The sequence below is a fragment of the Lissotriton vulgaris genome, chromosome 7 (assembly GCF_964263255.1).
Source record: "Lissotriton vulgaris chromosome 7, aLisVul1.2, whole genome shotgun sequence".
NCBI lineage: Eukaryota > Metazoa > Chordata > Amphibia > Caudata > Salamandridae > Lissotriton > Lissotriton vulgaris.
The window spans coordinates 680,097,280-680,114,173 of NC_141695.1; the positions used below are offsets into that span (position 1 = coordinate 680,097,280).

The following is a 16,894-nucleotide window of genomic DNA, read 5'->3' on the forward strand; positions in this document are numbered from 1 at the left end:
TCTAAGCCTCTCTACTCTACAACACTTTACTCCACTCTCCTCTACGCCCCTCCACTAATCAATACTTTACTTCCCTCTCCTCCAGTCTGTCACTTCACTTTAGGCCACTCTATCCCACGCCACTCTACCCGACTCACGGACACTGTACTCTATGACATACTACTCCATTATCCTCTACGACACGCCACTCCCCACGACACCCCACTCGACGCCACGACACTCTACACACCTCGACACTCCACACCACGACATGCCACACAACGACACGCCACACCACTCCACACGACACTCAACTACCCTCTATGACAAGCCACCCCTCACTGCATTCTACACCACTACTCTCTATGACAAACCGCAGGACACTCCACCGCACGACACTTCACTGCACGACACTCATAACTACACCACTAACTTTGATCTGAACAGCAGCCATGCTGCAGTATAATATGGCTAAAAGACATTTAACAAAGCCAATAGCTCTTGCATAGGCTTTGCCAATGCTTGCATCCCAGATGGCAAACTTCAATCAAATAGCTCCACAGTCCTTATATACAAAGCATGGCTGCACAATACAAGCTATGTGCAACTCTGCCATAGTTAATCCTGATGCATGGACTCTTGGCAAGAGTCCTTGGATAAGAATAGAAGAGTTGAAGACAAACCCAGTTTATGTACCACAGAAAAATTACTGCCGATCCCCACACTAGACCGGCACCTTATCTGAAAGTAAAAGACTCTCTGTTCAAAACAGAGAATAACATGCTATATAAGCTAGAAGAGTTCGGGATCGTCCGTGCATACATGTCATTTTTAACAGCATGGCAATATAAAGAAAATACATTACTGGAAAACATCTATGTTTCCCTTCATTCAGAAATACAATTTTAGCAGGAAAACGCAGTGCATGCAGTCACATGAAGCCATCTTTTACTTCTGGTCACTTTTGTATGCAGGGTACACAATACCTGAAATACTGCTTCAGTGGCATCCGGACTTTCAGTCTCTTCACTCCACTGCACCCATAAACTCCACAAGGGCAAGCTATCCTATAAGGTAAAAGAGAATAAGAAACATTTAAAAATTGTCCGCCATGTACCATTTGGCACAGCACACACTAAAAAGCAAAGCTCAATTGAAAAATATTTTGTTGGAAATAAAGTACACAAAAACATCCTATCATACAAAAACTGGAATGTAAAAATACCACAAACATACATAAAAACTGTTAATTACTTATTGTTCTATAATGCAAAATTGTATTCGTGGGACAAGAGTACAAAAATAAACTTAACATTTTGATGAAAAAAAATAAAACACTAAAATTGATACATGGCTGTGTGTTGAAATGTTAGAGAAACAATGACGTCTATCACTCTGTGGTGGTAATATAAGTACATTTCATTATCTTGTGTGTCAGAGCAACAAACAGAAGCAAAGTGGAAATAACAACCTTGTTTGTAAGATTTATTTTTGGTGCTCAGCGCAACCCCACTTCCTGCTCTGAAATTTTATAACTATGTTCAGTCTCGATCGAGTGAGTTTGAAAACCTAGTTTTTCTCTGTTACACAGACACAAGAGTTGCCTAAGGGAGTAGTCATACGCTTTGGGCCAGTACCCTTTTTTGAGCCACCTTCAGCTAGGGGTCTTTCTTCAGTTTGAATCAGGAACAATGGCAACAAGGTTTCATTACATCTACAAAGTGAAAATGTTAGTGAAGCCTTTTTAGATCTCGCAGACCTGCATTGGAGCGCGTGTGCGCTGCTCGCTCTGCGAGGATTATTGTAATTGAGGAGGTTTCAGAAGTGGAGTTGAAGTCCCGCCCATCATTCTCATTGGCTGGCGTCATCCTCCATGCAAAACGCTGCCTTTTGATTGTAAGCAAGGCTTTTTAGTCTTTGTTACCGCCAGTCTCCTTCTAGGACGGCCCATCCAGACTGGATCTTTCTCTTGCGACGTTACACAGTTTCCTTCATTAGTCAGGACGCACTATATTTTTTCACAATGCCGACAGCTTGTTTAAAATTTACCTCGTCCTCGATCCCCAAGCGGTGCAGCGTCCTCCTGTCGCCATCTCCCTCGGGCGCCCCCAGGGCCGTCCAAAGTGTCACCATTACTTCATGTCGAAATAACCAGCACTCTAACTGCCACATGCATGTAATTCATTTATTGGACAATGTGTGTATAGATAAAGTTATTGATGTTCTCCAGTATGCCCTGGGGTTGTTCCGAGTAAGTGTAGTGGACCGGAAGTGGCGATAAAGCACTACATTCTTTGATTCGGCATTGCGCTTTCACTTTAAAAATACCTGCCGGCCCACCCCACGAGTGCTGTGTGGGCGGCAGCTATTGTAAAGTTAAAGCAGCATGTCCGACATGACCCGTATCGTTATGGAAGGCCCCGGAACCTGGGGCTGGAGGCTCATCGCTGGGAAGGAGTTTGACCAGCCTCTCACATCTCCAGGGTAAGTGCCCAGTACACCCGTTTTCCCGGCGTCCATTCTTATTTCTGCTTTGCAGCCAGGCCCTCCATTTATCCTTTTATTTCAGACTTCAAAAAACGTAGACCGAGTAGCTCCCCACTGGAAGGCTTCTGCCGTCGGGTGCTTCAAAATATTCAAACTACCGGCCTACAGTGTACAATCGAGGAAGATGCCAAAACAAGCAGGAATACCACCCCCAGCCAGCTCAGTGCGAGACATGGCGCCGCAGCGAGACATCGCGTCCTGCTGCCAGAGCGGCTAGTTAAAGATGGCTTGCCGGTTACCCACGGATGAGGAGAGAAAGCCATGATAAACACGAGGCAGGTTGAGAAAGTTCAACTTTCTAGAGAATGAAGTTGAGGCTGCAGAATTTTGCCGGAGCGACAGTGTTATGGAAGTTGAGCATGTCAAGAGAGTGAATTATGCAGTTTCTCTGCTCAAACATGGATGCCCCCCAAATTGCCTTTGCAGCAGCCCTGGCAGCAGTGCCATGGAGTGTCACTGACCCAAGCTCGGAGGGGGGCTTCCAAGTTTTGGCTGCTCTTCCCAGCCTAGGGTGGAACTCGGGCAGTAATGGTTAGCATGTGGGTGGAACAAACAGCTTGCCAACTAATATGGCCATATTATTCACGAGATTTACAATGAAAATGTAGCTGTTATAGAGGCACCACACAACAAACCTCACTGTAGCAGTAGAAAAAAACACAGGCATTTTAATGTGATGCAATATTATCAAACAAGAAAAAAACAAATAAACAAATAAAAGACCACAGCATCGCTGCTGGATGCTGTTTGGAAGGAGAACGCCCCGTTCTTTACACGGAAAGCACATTGGCGCCGTACTAACTAAATATATATATACATATATAAACTCCCACGGCATTGCTGCTGGATGCTGTTTGGAAGGAGGGAGGGAGGGCTGTTCTTTGTACGCCCTACTAAATAAATAAATAAAAGAGCATTTGCAATGCAATAGTGAAAAGACGAGCCTTTACAGGTTTCTTCAGTATCTTCTTTGAAGTTTATTAATAATACAGCATCCACGCTGAGAATAGCATCTTTCAAATCAAATGCCCTCTAACAACTGTTCCCTTAGGAATCTTCAGTTATTCCTATTCTATATGTCACTAAGCAACAAGAACTATGACATGGTGCAACTAGACATCTCTACAGATCTCCCTTTTATGCAAATACAAAGAAATTAAACATTACATAGACAATAAATGAAGGTATAATATTAAGTTAAATAACATTGTTATGACACAATAACTGAATTGTTCATATAAAAAAATATACGTAAATATAGTGAAAAATAAAATAAGACTTCACCGTTTACACACTTTGCAAAATTTTCCTAAGCTCCAAGTTGTATCATTATCTAAAATTACAACATTAGACTTCATATTTTTAACTTGAAAAGATCCCATATATTAGCTTTCACCTTTACAAACTCATTCATTTTTCAGTACAACAACCCAATCACCCACTCGAATACATAACTGCTTTACTCCTTTTCTAAAGTTGTAACCACTCGTCATCCTTTCTTGACCTCTCAACTTTCTCCAACGCTTGATCACGATAAATCCAAATCTTCTTTTTTTTTTACATAACCAAACAGGACATTCTTTCTTCCCTGGTTCTCTTCCCTTAAGAGATACAAAAGGAGCCACACAAGTAGTGGAGTGTGGAGTAATTCTATGCATCCACATCATTTTTCTTAACTCTTTCTCCAAGATAGCCTATTAGCGAGAGACAATTGTATATTATCCATTATGATTTGATTAACTCTTTCTACCAACCCATTCACTTGGGGTCGAAAAAGAGCTACTCTCTCATGAGTAATACCCATTCTTCTGAGATAATCTACCATTTCCTTTGAGACAAAATGTACTCCATTGTCAGTTACCAAACTAGCAGGTATTCCTTCTTCTAGAAAAACTCTTTCAAGAAATTCTATAACGCTGTTAGTGTTAATTTCACCCAAGGTTTCCACCACAAACCATTTGCAATGATAGTCCACTAATACAAGAATAAACCTATTTTTCATTCCTAACTGGTTGACTGGGCCAATAAAATCCATAGACAACTTTTCCCAAGGTCTTTTTGGAAATGTTGTGCACTCTAAAGGAGTTGATGCACAAGTTTACAAATTGACAATTCTTCACCAAAGCTTCAACTTCACTATCAACTCCAGGCCACCAGAATAATTCTCCAACTCTTCGTTTAGACATTCCTTGACTGGGATGACCTTCATGAATAATCTCAAGAATACGTTTCCTCACTCCTTCAGGAGGTACAATTTGCCATCTCCTCATATTTCCTTTGTTTAAACTCAACTCATTTCTTATTCTAAAACATTCCTTCAATTCTATATCTTTGCTATCGCCAAAATCCCAACCTTGAACGATCTTAGATTCCACTTTCAACAATACAGAATCACATTCCTTAGCTTTGTTCCTCTCCTCAGACGGCAAGGCTAAGGCTCCTTTGGTAACATCAATATCACTATTAATGTCACCACAAACTTCATTACAATCTACATCTAAAGGCATCCTCATAGATAGTCATCAATCACATTTTTCTTCCCTTTAACATATTCAATTTCATAATTAAACTCCATAACGGATAGCAACCATCTAGAAATTCTTGGTGTTATACTGCCACTGACCCCTGCAATCTGGCATTGATCCGATAAATAGCCGACATCCCGAATCGGATTCGGAAAGACCGCACGTTCCGACACCTATCGGTGCCTTCCTGGTCCAAAACTGACCCCGGGGGGCTGGGAGCCAAGGATCGGCGTGGAGCGTGCTGTGCGCGGCCTAAGTAGTGGAGGCCAATAACTGCCGCACCGGCCTCGAGTGAAGCGAATGCCGGGACAAGGACGCTGGACGGCGGTTGGAGGCGGCGCTGGGCGCCCCGGGGCACTGGATAGTGGTGTGGGGCGAGCCCTTGGTCCTTTCCCGGCCCCGGGGCGGCGCGGCCGTTTGCCCCAAGCCCCCCCCCCCCCCCCCCCCCCCCCCCCCCCCCCCCCCCCCCGGTGAGGGGGTGGAGGGTTGGGGCCGGGCCTGGCCTGCAGTGGGACCCGGATGTAAGGCGGCAGGGCATATGGCCTTGGAAGGAGAGCCCCCAGCTACCAGGGCGCAGGAGCCAGCACTCCTGAAAGTGATCCTCACGACGTCCTCTGGTCCAGTGCCGGCCTTGTGTGGAGAGAGGAAGCGCAGGGAGGCGGCTGAGTGTGGCGCTCGGCGCCGATGCGGCCCGGATCGCGGAGTGCTGTGGACTTTGCCCCCACCCTGCACTGAGGTAGCGTGATCGATTGCCCCCCCCTCTGGGCGAGAGTGGGGGGCGGAGAGGCCGGGCTCGGCCTGCTACGAGGAGCTGCTTTGCGACAGCGAGGCCTACTACCCCTGCACGTAACCCCCTGAACACTGGGACACCAGAGACACCACGGTTGGCAGTGACGGCGGTGGAGGAGGCCCGAGGTGACAATAGTGCGGGGCCTGGGGTCCCGAGTGGGCTGCGCCCGGCTGTGTGGGGCGAGTGGGAAGCGGTCTGACCCTGAGTGCGGCCAGCGAACACATTGGAATCTAAAATAGACAAAATGTCAATTGAGTTGACGTTTCAGAGGGCGGATTTGAACAAAACAGATCCCGCCTCCCTGCTGCCCCTCCCACCCACGAGTGCAACTATCGCGCCCTGTCCTCCTGCAATCTGTGGCCGTCTGGACTCCGTCCATAACGATCGCTCCCCCTGCTCTCTGCCTCCCATCAGACGCTTTGCTCTTTGCTGCCTGCTTGCCCTAACTGAGCGCACTTGAAACACACGCAGCACCTGCTATTGGTATCGTTGTGCTTTTTTACTGTTGTGCATTATTGTATTTACCTGCCGCCTGCATTATTTCATTTGCCTGCTGCCTGCTTGCCCTGTAGAACGCATTCAGCGCCTGGTATCAGTCACCTGAGGTAATTTATATTTGCGCATTCTTTCTACACTGTGGGGAAGTTATCTTGCCTGAATAGTCTTTCCGACTTCTGTTGTACTGTACCCTGACTCGCACTCCGGACTCGCCTGAGTTTCGATTCAGATTCCGGGCTACCATTTTGTGGAGTGTTTACTTGTGTGAGCCCTCCCAGATCCCGCCTCCCTGCTGCCCCTCCCACGCTCCGCCCCCTCCACTATCCTTTTAAAGCACATGCCCCCACGCGCAGCATCCACGCGCTACGGCCACGCCGAAGGTGCGCCAAAGGTGAGCCCGTCTACGCCCGTCCGCGCCTGGACCGCGCCCAGCGCCAGACCCCCTGGCCCCCGTCCCTCCCAGCCCCCCCGCATCACCTACGATGCCGCCACCCTCCTAGCCCTTAACCCCGGTCGCGCCCCCATCTGCGTCCAAGCCGCCCCTGGACAAACCCATGGACCTTTCTCCTGCTTCTCCTGCAAATTCAGCGGCACCGACAACATCTCCGCCACGACCACACCACAGATTCCCGACCCCAACCACCTACAATGCATCCTTCTCAACACCCGATCAGTCCACAGGCACGCCATTGACCTATGGAATCTACTAGACACCACTTCTCCGGACATCGCCTTCCTTACGGAAACATGGATGAATGCTTCCTCCGCACCAGACATCACCATTGCCATCCCTGAAGACTATAAGATCACTCGCAAAGACCGTACCAGCCACACAGGAGGAGGAATCGCTATCGTCCATAGGAAATCAATCCGCATCTCAACCAGCTCTGACGCCAACCTCGCTAACTCCGAACACCTTCACTTCCAGATCCACATCGACCCCAAAACCACACTCAGAGGCACCCTCCTCTACAGACCACCAGGACCCCGCGCAAAATTCAGTGAAGACATCACGGACTTCATCACCCCACACGCGCTCCCCTCCAAAGACTACATCCTTCTGGGAGACCTCAACTTTCACCTTGAAAAGATCAACGACCGCAACACCGCCACCCTCGTGGACAACCTCGCCAACCTCGGACTTAAACAACTAGTCACCTCCCCCACCCACATCGCAGGTCACACACTCGACCCCATCTTCACATCCAGCAACCATGTCTCCTTCAGCCACACCACGGACCTCCTCTGGACTGACCACAGCTGCGTTCACTTCACCTACAACAAACCAAAACCCAGCATCCACCTCCAACCTACCCTGCAAGGAAACTGGAACAAAATCACCACGGACCAAATCTCTGCATCGCTCCTTCGAAACACCCCAACCCTCTCTTCTAACGCTAACGAAGCCGCCGCCAACCTCACCCTTTGGTTATCCAACACCGCTGACACCTTAGCACCACTGAAAAAACGTCAAAACAAACCTGGAAGCAAGAAGGCCTCATGGTTCAACGATGATCTCAAGAAGTCCAAGAAACTCTGCCGCTCCCTTGAAAAGGCCTGGAAAAAAGACCCAACCACTAGCACCAAGGACGCCTTCAAAAACGCCACCCGCACTCACCACCAACTGATCCGAAAAGCCAAGAAAACAGCACTCAAGGATCGACTTGACAACAACGCCCACAACAGCAAGGAACTTTTCAACATCGTCAAGGAATTTTCCAATCCCTCGGCCAACTCCAACGACATCACCCCCTCTCAAACCCTCTGCGACTCCCTAGCCTCATTTTTCCACAACAAGATTGCAGACATCCACAACTGCTTTGACAACCAACCCGGAAACCAACCCACCCTACCATTTGCTGATCATCTTCCCCCCGTGAACACCCTTAACGACTGGAACCCAATATCCACTGAGGACACCATCCGCCTGATGAATTCCATCCACTCAGGATCCCCCACAGACCCATGTCCTCACCACATCTTCAACAAAGCAGACTCCGTCATAGCACCGCACCTCCGAGACGTCATCAATTGCTCCTTCAACTCCGCCACCTTCCTGGAAGACTGGAAACACGCTGAACTCACCGCCCTCCTGAAAAAACCCACAGCGGACCCCACCGAACTCAAAAATTACCGCCCCATCTCGCTTCTTCCATTCCCGGCCAAAGTCATCGAGAAAGCTGTCAACAACCAGCTCGCCGCCTTCCTCGAAGACAACAAATCCCTCGACCCCTCACAATCTGGCTTCCGAGCAAAACACAGCACTGAGACCGCCCTCATCGCAGCAACAGACGACATTCGAACTCTACTGGACAATGGAGACACAGTCGCCCTCATCCTCCTTGACCTCTCTGCAGCATTCGACACAGTCTGCCACAGCACCCTTTTACAACGCCTCAATAACATCGGAATCCAAGGAAAAGCACTTGAATGGATCACCTCGTTCCTCACCGGAAGAACCCAGAGAGTCCGCCTTCCACCATTCAAGTCCGAGGCCTCTGAAGTCATCTGCGGCGTACCGCAAGGATCCTCACTCAGTCCCACCCTCTTCAACGTATACATGAGCCCCCTCGCGGCCATCGCACGCCAACACAACCTCAACATCATCTCTTACGCGGATGACACTCAACTGATCCTTTCTCTCACCAATGACCCCAGCACCGCCAAAACTAACCTACACGAAGGAATGAAAGAAGTTGCCGAATGGATGAAACAAAGCCGTCTGAAACTGAACTCAGACAAAACAGAAGTCCTCATCTTAGGTACATCCCCCTCTGCATGGGACGACTCCTGGTGGCCGGAAGCCCTCGGAAAAGCACCCATCCCGACAGACCACGCACGAAACCTAGGCGTCATCCTGGATTCTTCACTCTCAATGAACAGACAAGTCAGCGCCGTATCCTCTTCCTGCTTCAACATTCTTCGCATGCTCAGAAAAACATTTCGCTGGATCCCCTCCGAAACAAGGAAAACAATCACCCACGCTCTGGTCACGAGCCGACTGGACTACGGAAACACCCTCTACGCAGGTACTACCGCAAAACTCCAGAAGAAACTCCAACGAATCCAAAACGCCTCAGCCAGGCTCATATTAGACATCCCGCGCAACAAACACATCTCTGGCCACTTGAAAGACCTCCACTGGCTACCCGTCAATAAGAGGATCACTTTCCGACTGCTTACCCACGCACACAAATCACTCTACGACATCGGACCAGAATGCCTCAACTCACGACTGTCCTTCTACACCCCCTCCCGCCAACTACGTTCTTCCAGCCAAGCCCTCGCCACTGTACCTCGCATCAACAAGACCACCATGGGAGGCAGATCCTTTTCATACCTGGCTGCTAAAACATGGAACTCACTCCCCGCTTACCTTCGCCTTACCCAGAAACACCTAGCATTCAGAAAGCAACTTAAAACGTGGATATTTGACAAGTAATCCTCCTCCCCTTCCTAAGCGCCTTGAAACCCTCTGGGTATGTAGTGCGCTATATAAATTCTATGACTTGACTTGACTTGAGAAAGCAACACACAACGCGGCAGCATCGCGGACCTCCAGGAGGCCACCAAATCGTTGCAACAGCAGGTCCAACAGCTCACGCACCAAAAGAGGCAGATGGCGACAGGGCTGGAGGACCAGGAAGGGAGGGCCCGAAGGAATAACTGGGCCCGAAGGAATTTCTGTGCCAGAAAAAATGGAAGGGGCCAGTATGGAACTGTTCCTGGAAGATCTTTTCTTGAACACCCTGAAACCCAAGAGACTGTCAAAGTTCTTCGTCATAGAGAGCGCGCAGGGCACCAATCCCGCTGCCGCGCCCGGGGGTCCCGCCGCGAACCATCATCGCGCGGGTACTTAACTATAGAGACAGGGATGCAATCCTACAGGCGGCACAACAGCATGGGGACTTGCATAAAAATTATTTGATGGAGGAGATTCCAAGGTCATTCATTGCCGGAGTAAATAAAACAATTTTAAGAAGCAGCCTTAGGTGTGTTGGTATTTTAAAGTCCCAACCGTCTGTCAGGTGAGAAAACAGATCATTTTGGAGGCTTTAAATGGAAATGAACTAATAAGGGAGAAAGTCCATTTATGAATGGTTAAATTAACACTACAGATGATTTTATGAGCAGTTTCTACCTAAATTGTCAAATAAATAACCTGCATGCTTTGGCAAATATTCACTGAGGAATGCAAGATCGCTTTCAACGTGCAAAATCGGATTTTCTGAAAATGGGCGACATTTTCCAGGGCAAATGAAACAATCTAATCAACTTTAGCCTCTTTGGGAGTGGGCGTGGGCAGCAACATGGCAGAGTAAGTAGTATTGCACAAGAGCTCCCGGCCGGAGCTAAATTTCCGAACAAGAATGCTGCTGTTCTGAATACATTAGCTGTGATTTGAATGGCACACGAAGGGGCGCCCCCCTCGCGAGCGAGCCTTCGGTGAATTCTGGCCAGACGGCCCACACAATAAGAACTGCAAGGCGAGAACCTGGGCTGGTTGGAGGAGAACAGGATGGCACCTCGAGCTCATTAAGAGCACCAACGACCGCTACCCTGTTGCCACTGGAGCACCCAAGAGGGCTGAACAGTTCCGGAATACCCCGAATAGCTGCGCCGGCCCTGAGGGAGAGAGCCGTGCCCCCCCTGTGGTAAGAGCCGTAAGCAAAGGCCCAGGGTGCATGGGTGAGAGGGGCCGCGCAGCAAGGGCCATCAGCTGCGGCGACGGGGTGAGGCCGCTGATCGGGGTTGGGTAACGGGAGCTCATCGGCCTGGCTGTGGAGAGCTCATCGGCCTGGCTGTGGAGAGAAACCGGCCTCTTGTTAAGGTGGGGCAGAAGGGGCCTCCAGCAATGATTGTGTGGCTAGTAAGGGGGAGTTTGTTGGGCCGAAGGAGAAGCACAGCTCGGACCACACAACAGCTGGTCTCCGCAGTAGTCCCTGTTGCGGAGTAGAGAAGTGACAACCAGGTTGGATCCCGAATGAGGAGGACAGACACGAAGTGGACGTGGGACACATTACAGGAGCTCTGAGAGGGGCAAAAAAAAACAGTCTGACATCAACATGCCCCTCACCCTCCTGCAGTGTGGATGGAGGTGATGGCCTTGAGCCGAGGCCTTGGGGTTCAGTGACTTTGGTTGGGCCCCTACATATAGAGAGGTTATTGCCTAGACATTACAGCACAGTGGTCTGGATCCCAGAAGGGGCAGATTCCGGTGGCATATGGCCAGGTCAAGGGAGAAATTAAGGCTATCTGCAGCAACCTATACTGACACAGTCGGTAGGGCTATCGTAGGGGTGAACAGCGAAGGTGGTGGCAGTGCGCTGCACATAGGACACCAGTGGGGCAACGTCTGCACCCGTCCGCACCCGACCGGGCCCAGGGGCCATACACTCTGGCCAACTCACCACTTATTCCTCAGAGACACTAAAATCACTGAGGCCCGCTATGGAACTCTGCCCTCACTTAGCGCCCACCACTCTAGACTGCATAAAAATGAATGGCATCGCCATCCCTCACATGGAATGCAACACTCTTATTTCCTCTTGCCCACCGTCCTCAGCAGTCACTTCGAGTACTGACTTCACCAACACCTCTCTTCGTTTCAATTATCTTAACACGCGATCTCTGGTAAAACATCAGCTTGACATTCTTTTACTACTTATGTCAGATAAACCAGATGTCCTCCTCCTCACTGAGACTTGGCTCACCCAGGACTCTCTGCCTGACATCTTAGCCGCTCTCCCAGCTGATTATTATATATTGACGGCAAATCGGACACCTGGGAAGGCCGGTGGTGGAGTGGCCGCAATCATCAATAAAACCCTCAAATTCACAATCTTGGCCCCCCCTGGCACTCGCCGAAACTGAGAACCTGGTTATACAACTTAATATGGAGTCAGGCTCCCTGGTGCTGGTTCTTATCTACCGGTCCCCCCAAGTCAGCGCCTACTTTTTCCACGAGCCTTAGTGAACAAATGGGTACGTTGGTGATTAACTCCGACAAGGTGCTCTCGGTTGGGGATATGAACTACTGGTTCAACGACGCATCTGGAGGTCCACAGGCGGCTGAGTTGTCTGAACTTCTATCTAATCTCAATCTCGTCCAACAAGTTCTCAAACCTACTCACGAAGGGGGTCACATACTGGACCATATTTGGACCCATAACATCTCACTTCCTACTCCAGACATCTTGCCTTGTATTTGGTCAGACCATCACCTGATACAATTTACCATCCCTTCCACCAATTGTAAAAACACTCACTACGCTAGCAGGCGGGGAATCCAGGAAGTGGAACTCTTTAAACAAACCCGACTTTATTAAAACTTTGGAGATTTCAGCCCCCTCCTTCTGCTGCGATGTCAACTCTATGGAGGGAAAAATCGCTGACTGGCTATCATCAGCTAGTAACATTCACGCACCCTTACTGAAATTCAGTCGCGCTCGCCGCTCGGAGGCACATAGGTGGTTCTCTCAGGACCTTAAGCTACAAAAACTTGCACTGCGCCATACCGAGAGTAGATGGAGATCCACCTACTCTGGTAACTCTTTGTTGTTTCCAATAGAGAGTACAAAACTGCTATCCACTAAAGCAGCTTATTTCTCCTCTAAGCTACTCAAAGCTCCCAATAACTCTAAAGTGATCTTTAAAATTGTTAACGACCTGTGCAATGACACCAGAACCACACTGACTCAGACTCCTACCCAAGAGCTCTGTAACTCTCTGCCATTAAAACCACTCTCCCCAACACCTCCAACTGGGAACCCCCACAAGACATGGCAAGTAATCAAAGCACCCTAGATACGCTTCAACCCATCTGTACTAAAACCTTAGCAGCACTTATGACTCGTGTTAAATCAGGTTCCCCTGACGACAGCTGTCCCCCGTACATCGCTAAAGACATATTTACCACCCTGCCCCACTGTGTGCTTCCTTTTCTTAATGAGTCTCTGTCCCAAGGCATGGTCCCTAGTGCTTTCAAGCACGCCACGGTTGTCCCCCTTCTAAAGAAGCCTGAGGCGGATCCCAATAACCCTATTAATTACCATCCTATTTCCCTTCTGCCCTACCTTGCTAAAGTCTTGGAAGCCCACGTAGCCAGTTGTGTGTCCAACTTCATCGAACGCTCGGATTACCTGGAACCAAATCAAGCTGGTTTTCGCACAGCACACTCCACGGAGGCTGTAGTAATGCAGTTATGGACACCATGAGGCCGAATGCAGACAGAGGTGAACATCAAGCATTAGTGCTCCTGCACCTGTCGGCCGCGTTCGACACGGTTGACCATACCATCCTCCTCAACTGTGTCGAGCAGGCCGGCCTGCGAGGAGCTGCCTTAGAAAGGGTAAAATCTTTCCTCACAGGCCGTACCCAAGCAGGCAGGCTCGGAGAATTTACTGCTCTTAAACTTCCTTCCACCTACGGGGTCCCTCAGGGCTCCTCCCTGTCCCCACTGCTTTTTAATATCTACCTCAAACCCCTCATCCATTCGCTCAAAACCAGAAACATTACTTTATTCAACTACGCCGATGATCTTCAGATCATCTTCTCCCTCAGCTCCCCTAACGCTGTAAGCGGGTTTCAGGCCACCTTACTTCACATTCAGCGCTGGATGGATATAAATCATTTGAAACTTAACGCAGGCAAGATCGAGCTGGTCCTGCCTGGAAATAGTAAGTCTAGCTGGGGCCCGCACTTTTGGCGATCTGAACTCTGGCTCCCCCCGGCCCCCTCCTCCTCCGTGAAAAGCCTGGGGATCATTATTGAGGCTGACCTCTCGCTTCGCGGGCAGGTGGGCGCTGTGATTTCTTCCAGTGTCTATCAGTTACGGAAAATAAGGAAGATTGCCCACCTGCTTACTCACTCCGCCTTGATTCAGGTGGTAATAGCACTGCTACTCTCACGGCTTGACTTCTCCAATTCCATCTACCTTGGCCTTTCTGCTGGCCTGCTAAAAAGACTTCAAATGGTCCAAAATCAAGCAGCCAGACTAATATTTAAACTTCCTTAGTGGTCGTCAGCCAGCTCTTGCCTTGCTCAACTTCATTGGCTCCCGTTGGCCCATAGAGTGTCTTTTAAAACTGGCTGTTTGGCCTTCAAAGCTGTGCACGGCAACTGCCCTAAATTTATCAGCAGCCGTTTTATCAAATACACCCCGAGGCGTTGCCTACGCTCAGCCCACCACCTCCTGCTTACCACCTCGTCTTTTAGACGGAAACGTCTGGGTGGCTGCAGCTTTTCCCACCTGGCCCCAAAGTTCTGGAACTCTCTGCCTCTGGCACCCAGAAGCTGCAAAGACATCATCAGCTTCAGAAAATCTTTGAAAACATGGCTATTCGTGCAAGCGGCTGGCTAAGCGTCTGGTCATAATCAGCCTTCCTCTCATCGCCATGAAACCCAAGGGTGTACGTGCGCTCTACAAATACCTGTTAACATAACGTAACATCTAACTTCTCCACCTGCTTAACCGCTGAGTTGGAGGACCTCAACTGTCATCAGGCCTGGTCCCTCCCTGAAGCTGAGGGTGACAACACTGGTTTGCTACTCTGAAGTATCGTCAAGGCCCAATTATTATGACAAAAGATAAAGACATGAAACACCCTTGACAAGGAAAAATGGATCGATATGCCAAAGTCATACACCGCTCGGCGAGCTTGGAAAAAGACATGCAACCCCTCTGGAGCAACGCTATCTTGCTGCAAGAAATACAATCCTCATGGGAGGTTCAAGAGGGCAAAATAGGAGAGGTGTGTTCAAAGGTGACATTGCTGCGTCAAGACCTATGTAATGTCTCGTACAGAGTAACGGAAGCTAAAACTCGGATATCAGAAGTGGAAGACACAGTGAGGGATCTCTGCAAGGGTATGGAGGAGCTCTGCCACACAAACAAGGATGCTCTATGGCACTTAGATGATGCACAAAACCGGGTACACAGAAACAACCTCTGTTTTGTTGGCTTTTCAGAAGGGATTGAGGGGACAAATGTACCGGCATTCCTTGCGCAATCATTACGGGACACACCCTCCCATCTGAAAGACATGCACGCAGGGCACTGAGCCTTAAGCGCCCTGGGGCGCCTCATAGACCCATCACAGCGAAGTTTCCTAACTTCCTAGATCAAGATATGATCCTACGAGAGGTATGCCATAAGGGAGAGATGAACAGCAAAACACACAAGATGATGGACGGAATGTTGCACAATGGCAAAATATTCACCCCCAGTCACAGATCTGGGTTTAATCCATTGTCATTTTGCTCACCAAACCATCCCAGTTTAGACATATGCAAATCCGCCTTGACCCTGTGCCTCATGTGAACAGTGCAGCCCGAACTGCCAAGCCGGTCTTCCCTGGACCGGAATCAAGCATCCTAGGTCCGGTTTCTGGCTATCAGCCGTCTTCAGCCAGGATAGCTGGACTCTCACGTCTGGGCATACCCATCCCACATAGGATGAACAGCAAAACACATAAGGGAGAGGTGAAGCATGAAAATTCCTGGATAATGGTAATCCCAGACTACAGCTGAGTGGTTCAGTGTCAGCGACGAACATGTCATTCCGTGAAAGTGAAGCTGGGAGTCCTCCAATTGCAGTACATGTTATTATTCCCCACTAAACTGAAAGGCATCTACCATGCAAATCACACTTCTTTCAATCTCCAGAAGAAGCTTGGAAGTGGATAGAGGAGTGGCCAATACTGCACACACATGCAGAACCATCCTCAAGGAGGCAACCGCTACAGAATTCAGGGGAGAGACACAGTGAATGTGCACATGAAACGTGGCAGTGGTGGCAGACTGCAACGCAGAGGGACTGTGACTACCAACGTGCAGGAGAGAGCAAGTTGGGTAGGTAGCCATCCATGGAAAATGAAGGTGACCGCACCCGTTCCAGGAACAGCGCAAAGAGGGGGCTCCGACTGAAGGCCACTCACTCAGATTCAGGAGAACCTGAACTATCCTCTAAGCGGAGAACATGCATCCCCTGGCTGCTGAAATAGTTTCCATGGAACAGGAAGAAGAAACCGGACAACAGGCTACACGGACAGACTCACATCCTTCAGTACAATTGGAACCATGAACTGGTGCCATTATTCCGGACAAGGGAGAACTATATGCGAACTGAGGACCCCGACATCCCAATCGGGGTTTAACTTAGTGTCAGGATCTGCCTTATTGTTGGTTCGTATGGTGTAAGTGGTTAGTGAATTGCACTCCATAGTATTGGGGGGTGGGTGACAGACCTCTTCCCTTGCACACAGTTGTTTCATGGAAATATGGTTATGTGCTGTGGGATGGCCATGGGAGTAGAGGGGGGTTGGTTAGGTGAGAAGGGGGGCACTCTGGAGACAGAAGGAAAGCCTCAATAATTTGGCACATGCAGTCGTGATACTTAAGTTTGCAACATGCCAACACCAATCTCTATAGAAGACAAGACCTTTTCTATCCTGACGTGAAATGTCAATGGCATAAGAGACTATATTAAACGGGACTGGTCACACAATACGCCTACACCCACAAATAGTGATGCTATAGGAGATGCATTTTCAAG

At 49.2% G+C, this 16,894-nt stretch overlaps 1 protein-coding gene across 1 annotated transcript in view; it reads right to left on the minus strand.

Moving 5' to 3' along the window:
• The window catches only part of UTP6 (UTP6 small subunit processome component), a 391,901-nt gene that overhangs the window by 86,943 nt on the left and 288,064 nt on the right, over positions 1 to 16,894 (minus strand). Inside the window, exon 15 of the mRNA XM_086930881.1 lies at positions 966 to 1,046. Coding sequence (XP_086787007.1) covers positions 966 to 1,046 — 81 coding nt within the window. The remainder of the gene's footprint in view (positions 1 to 965; positions 1,047 to 16,894) is intronic.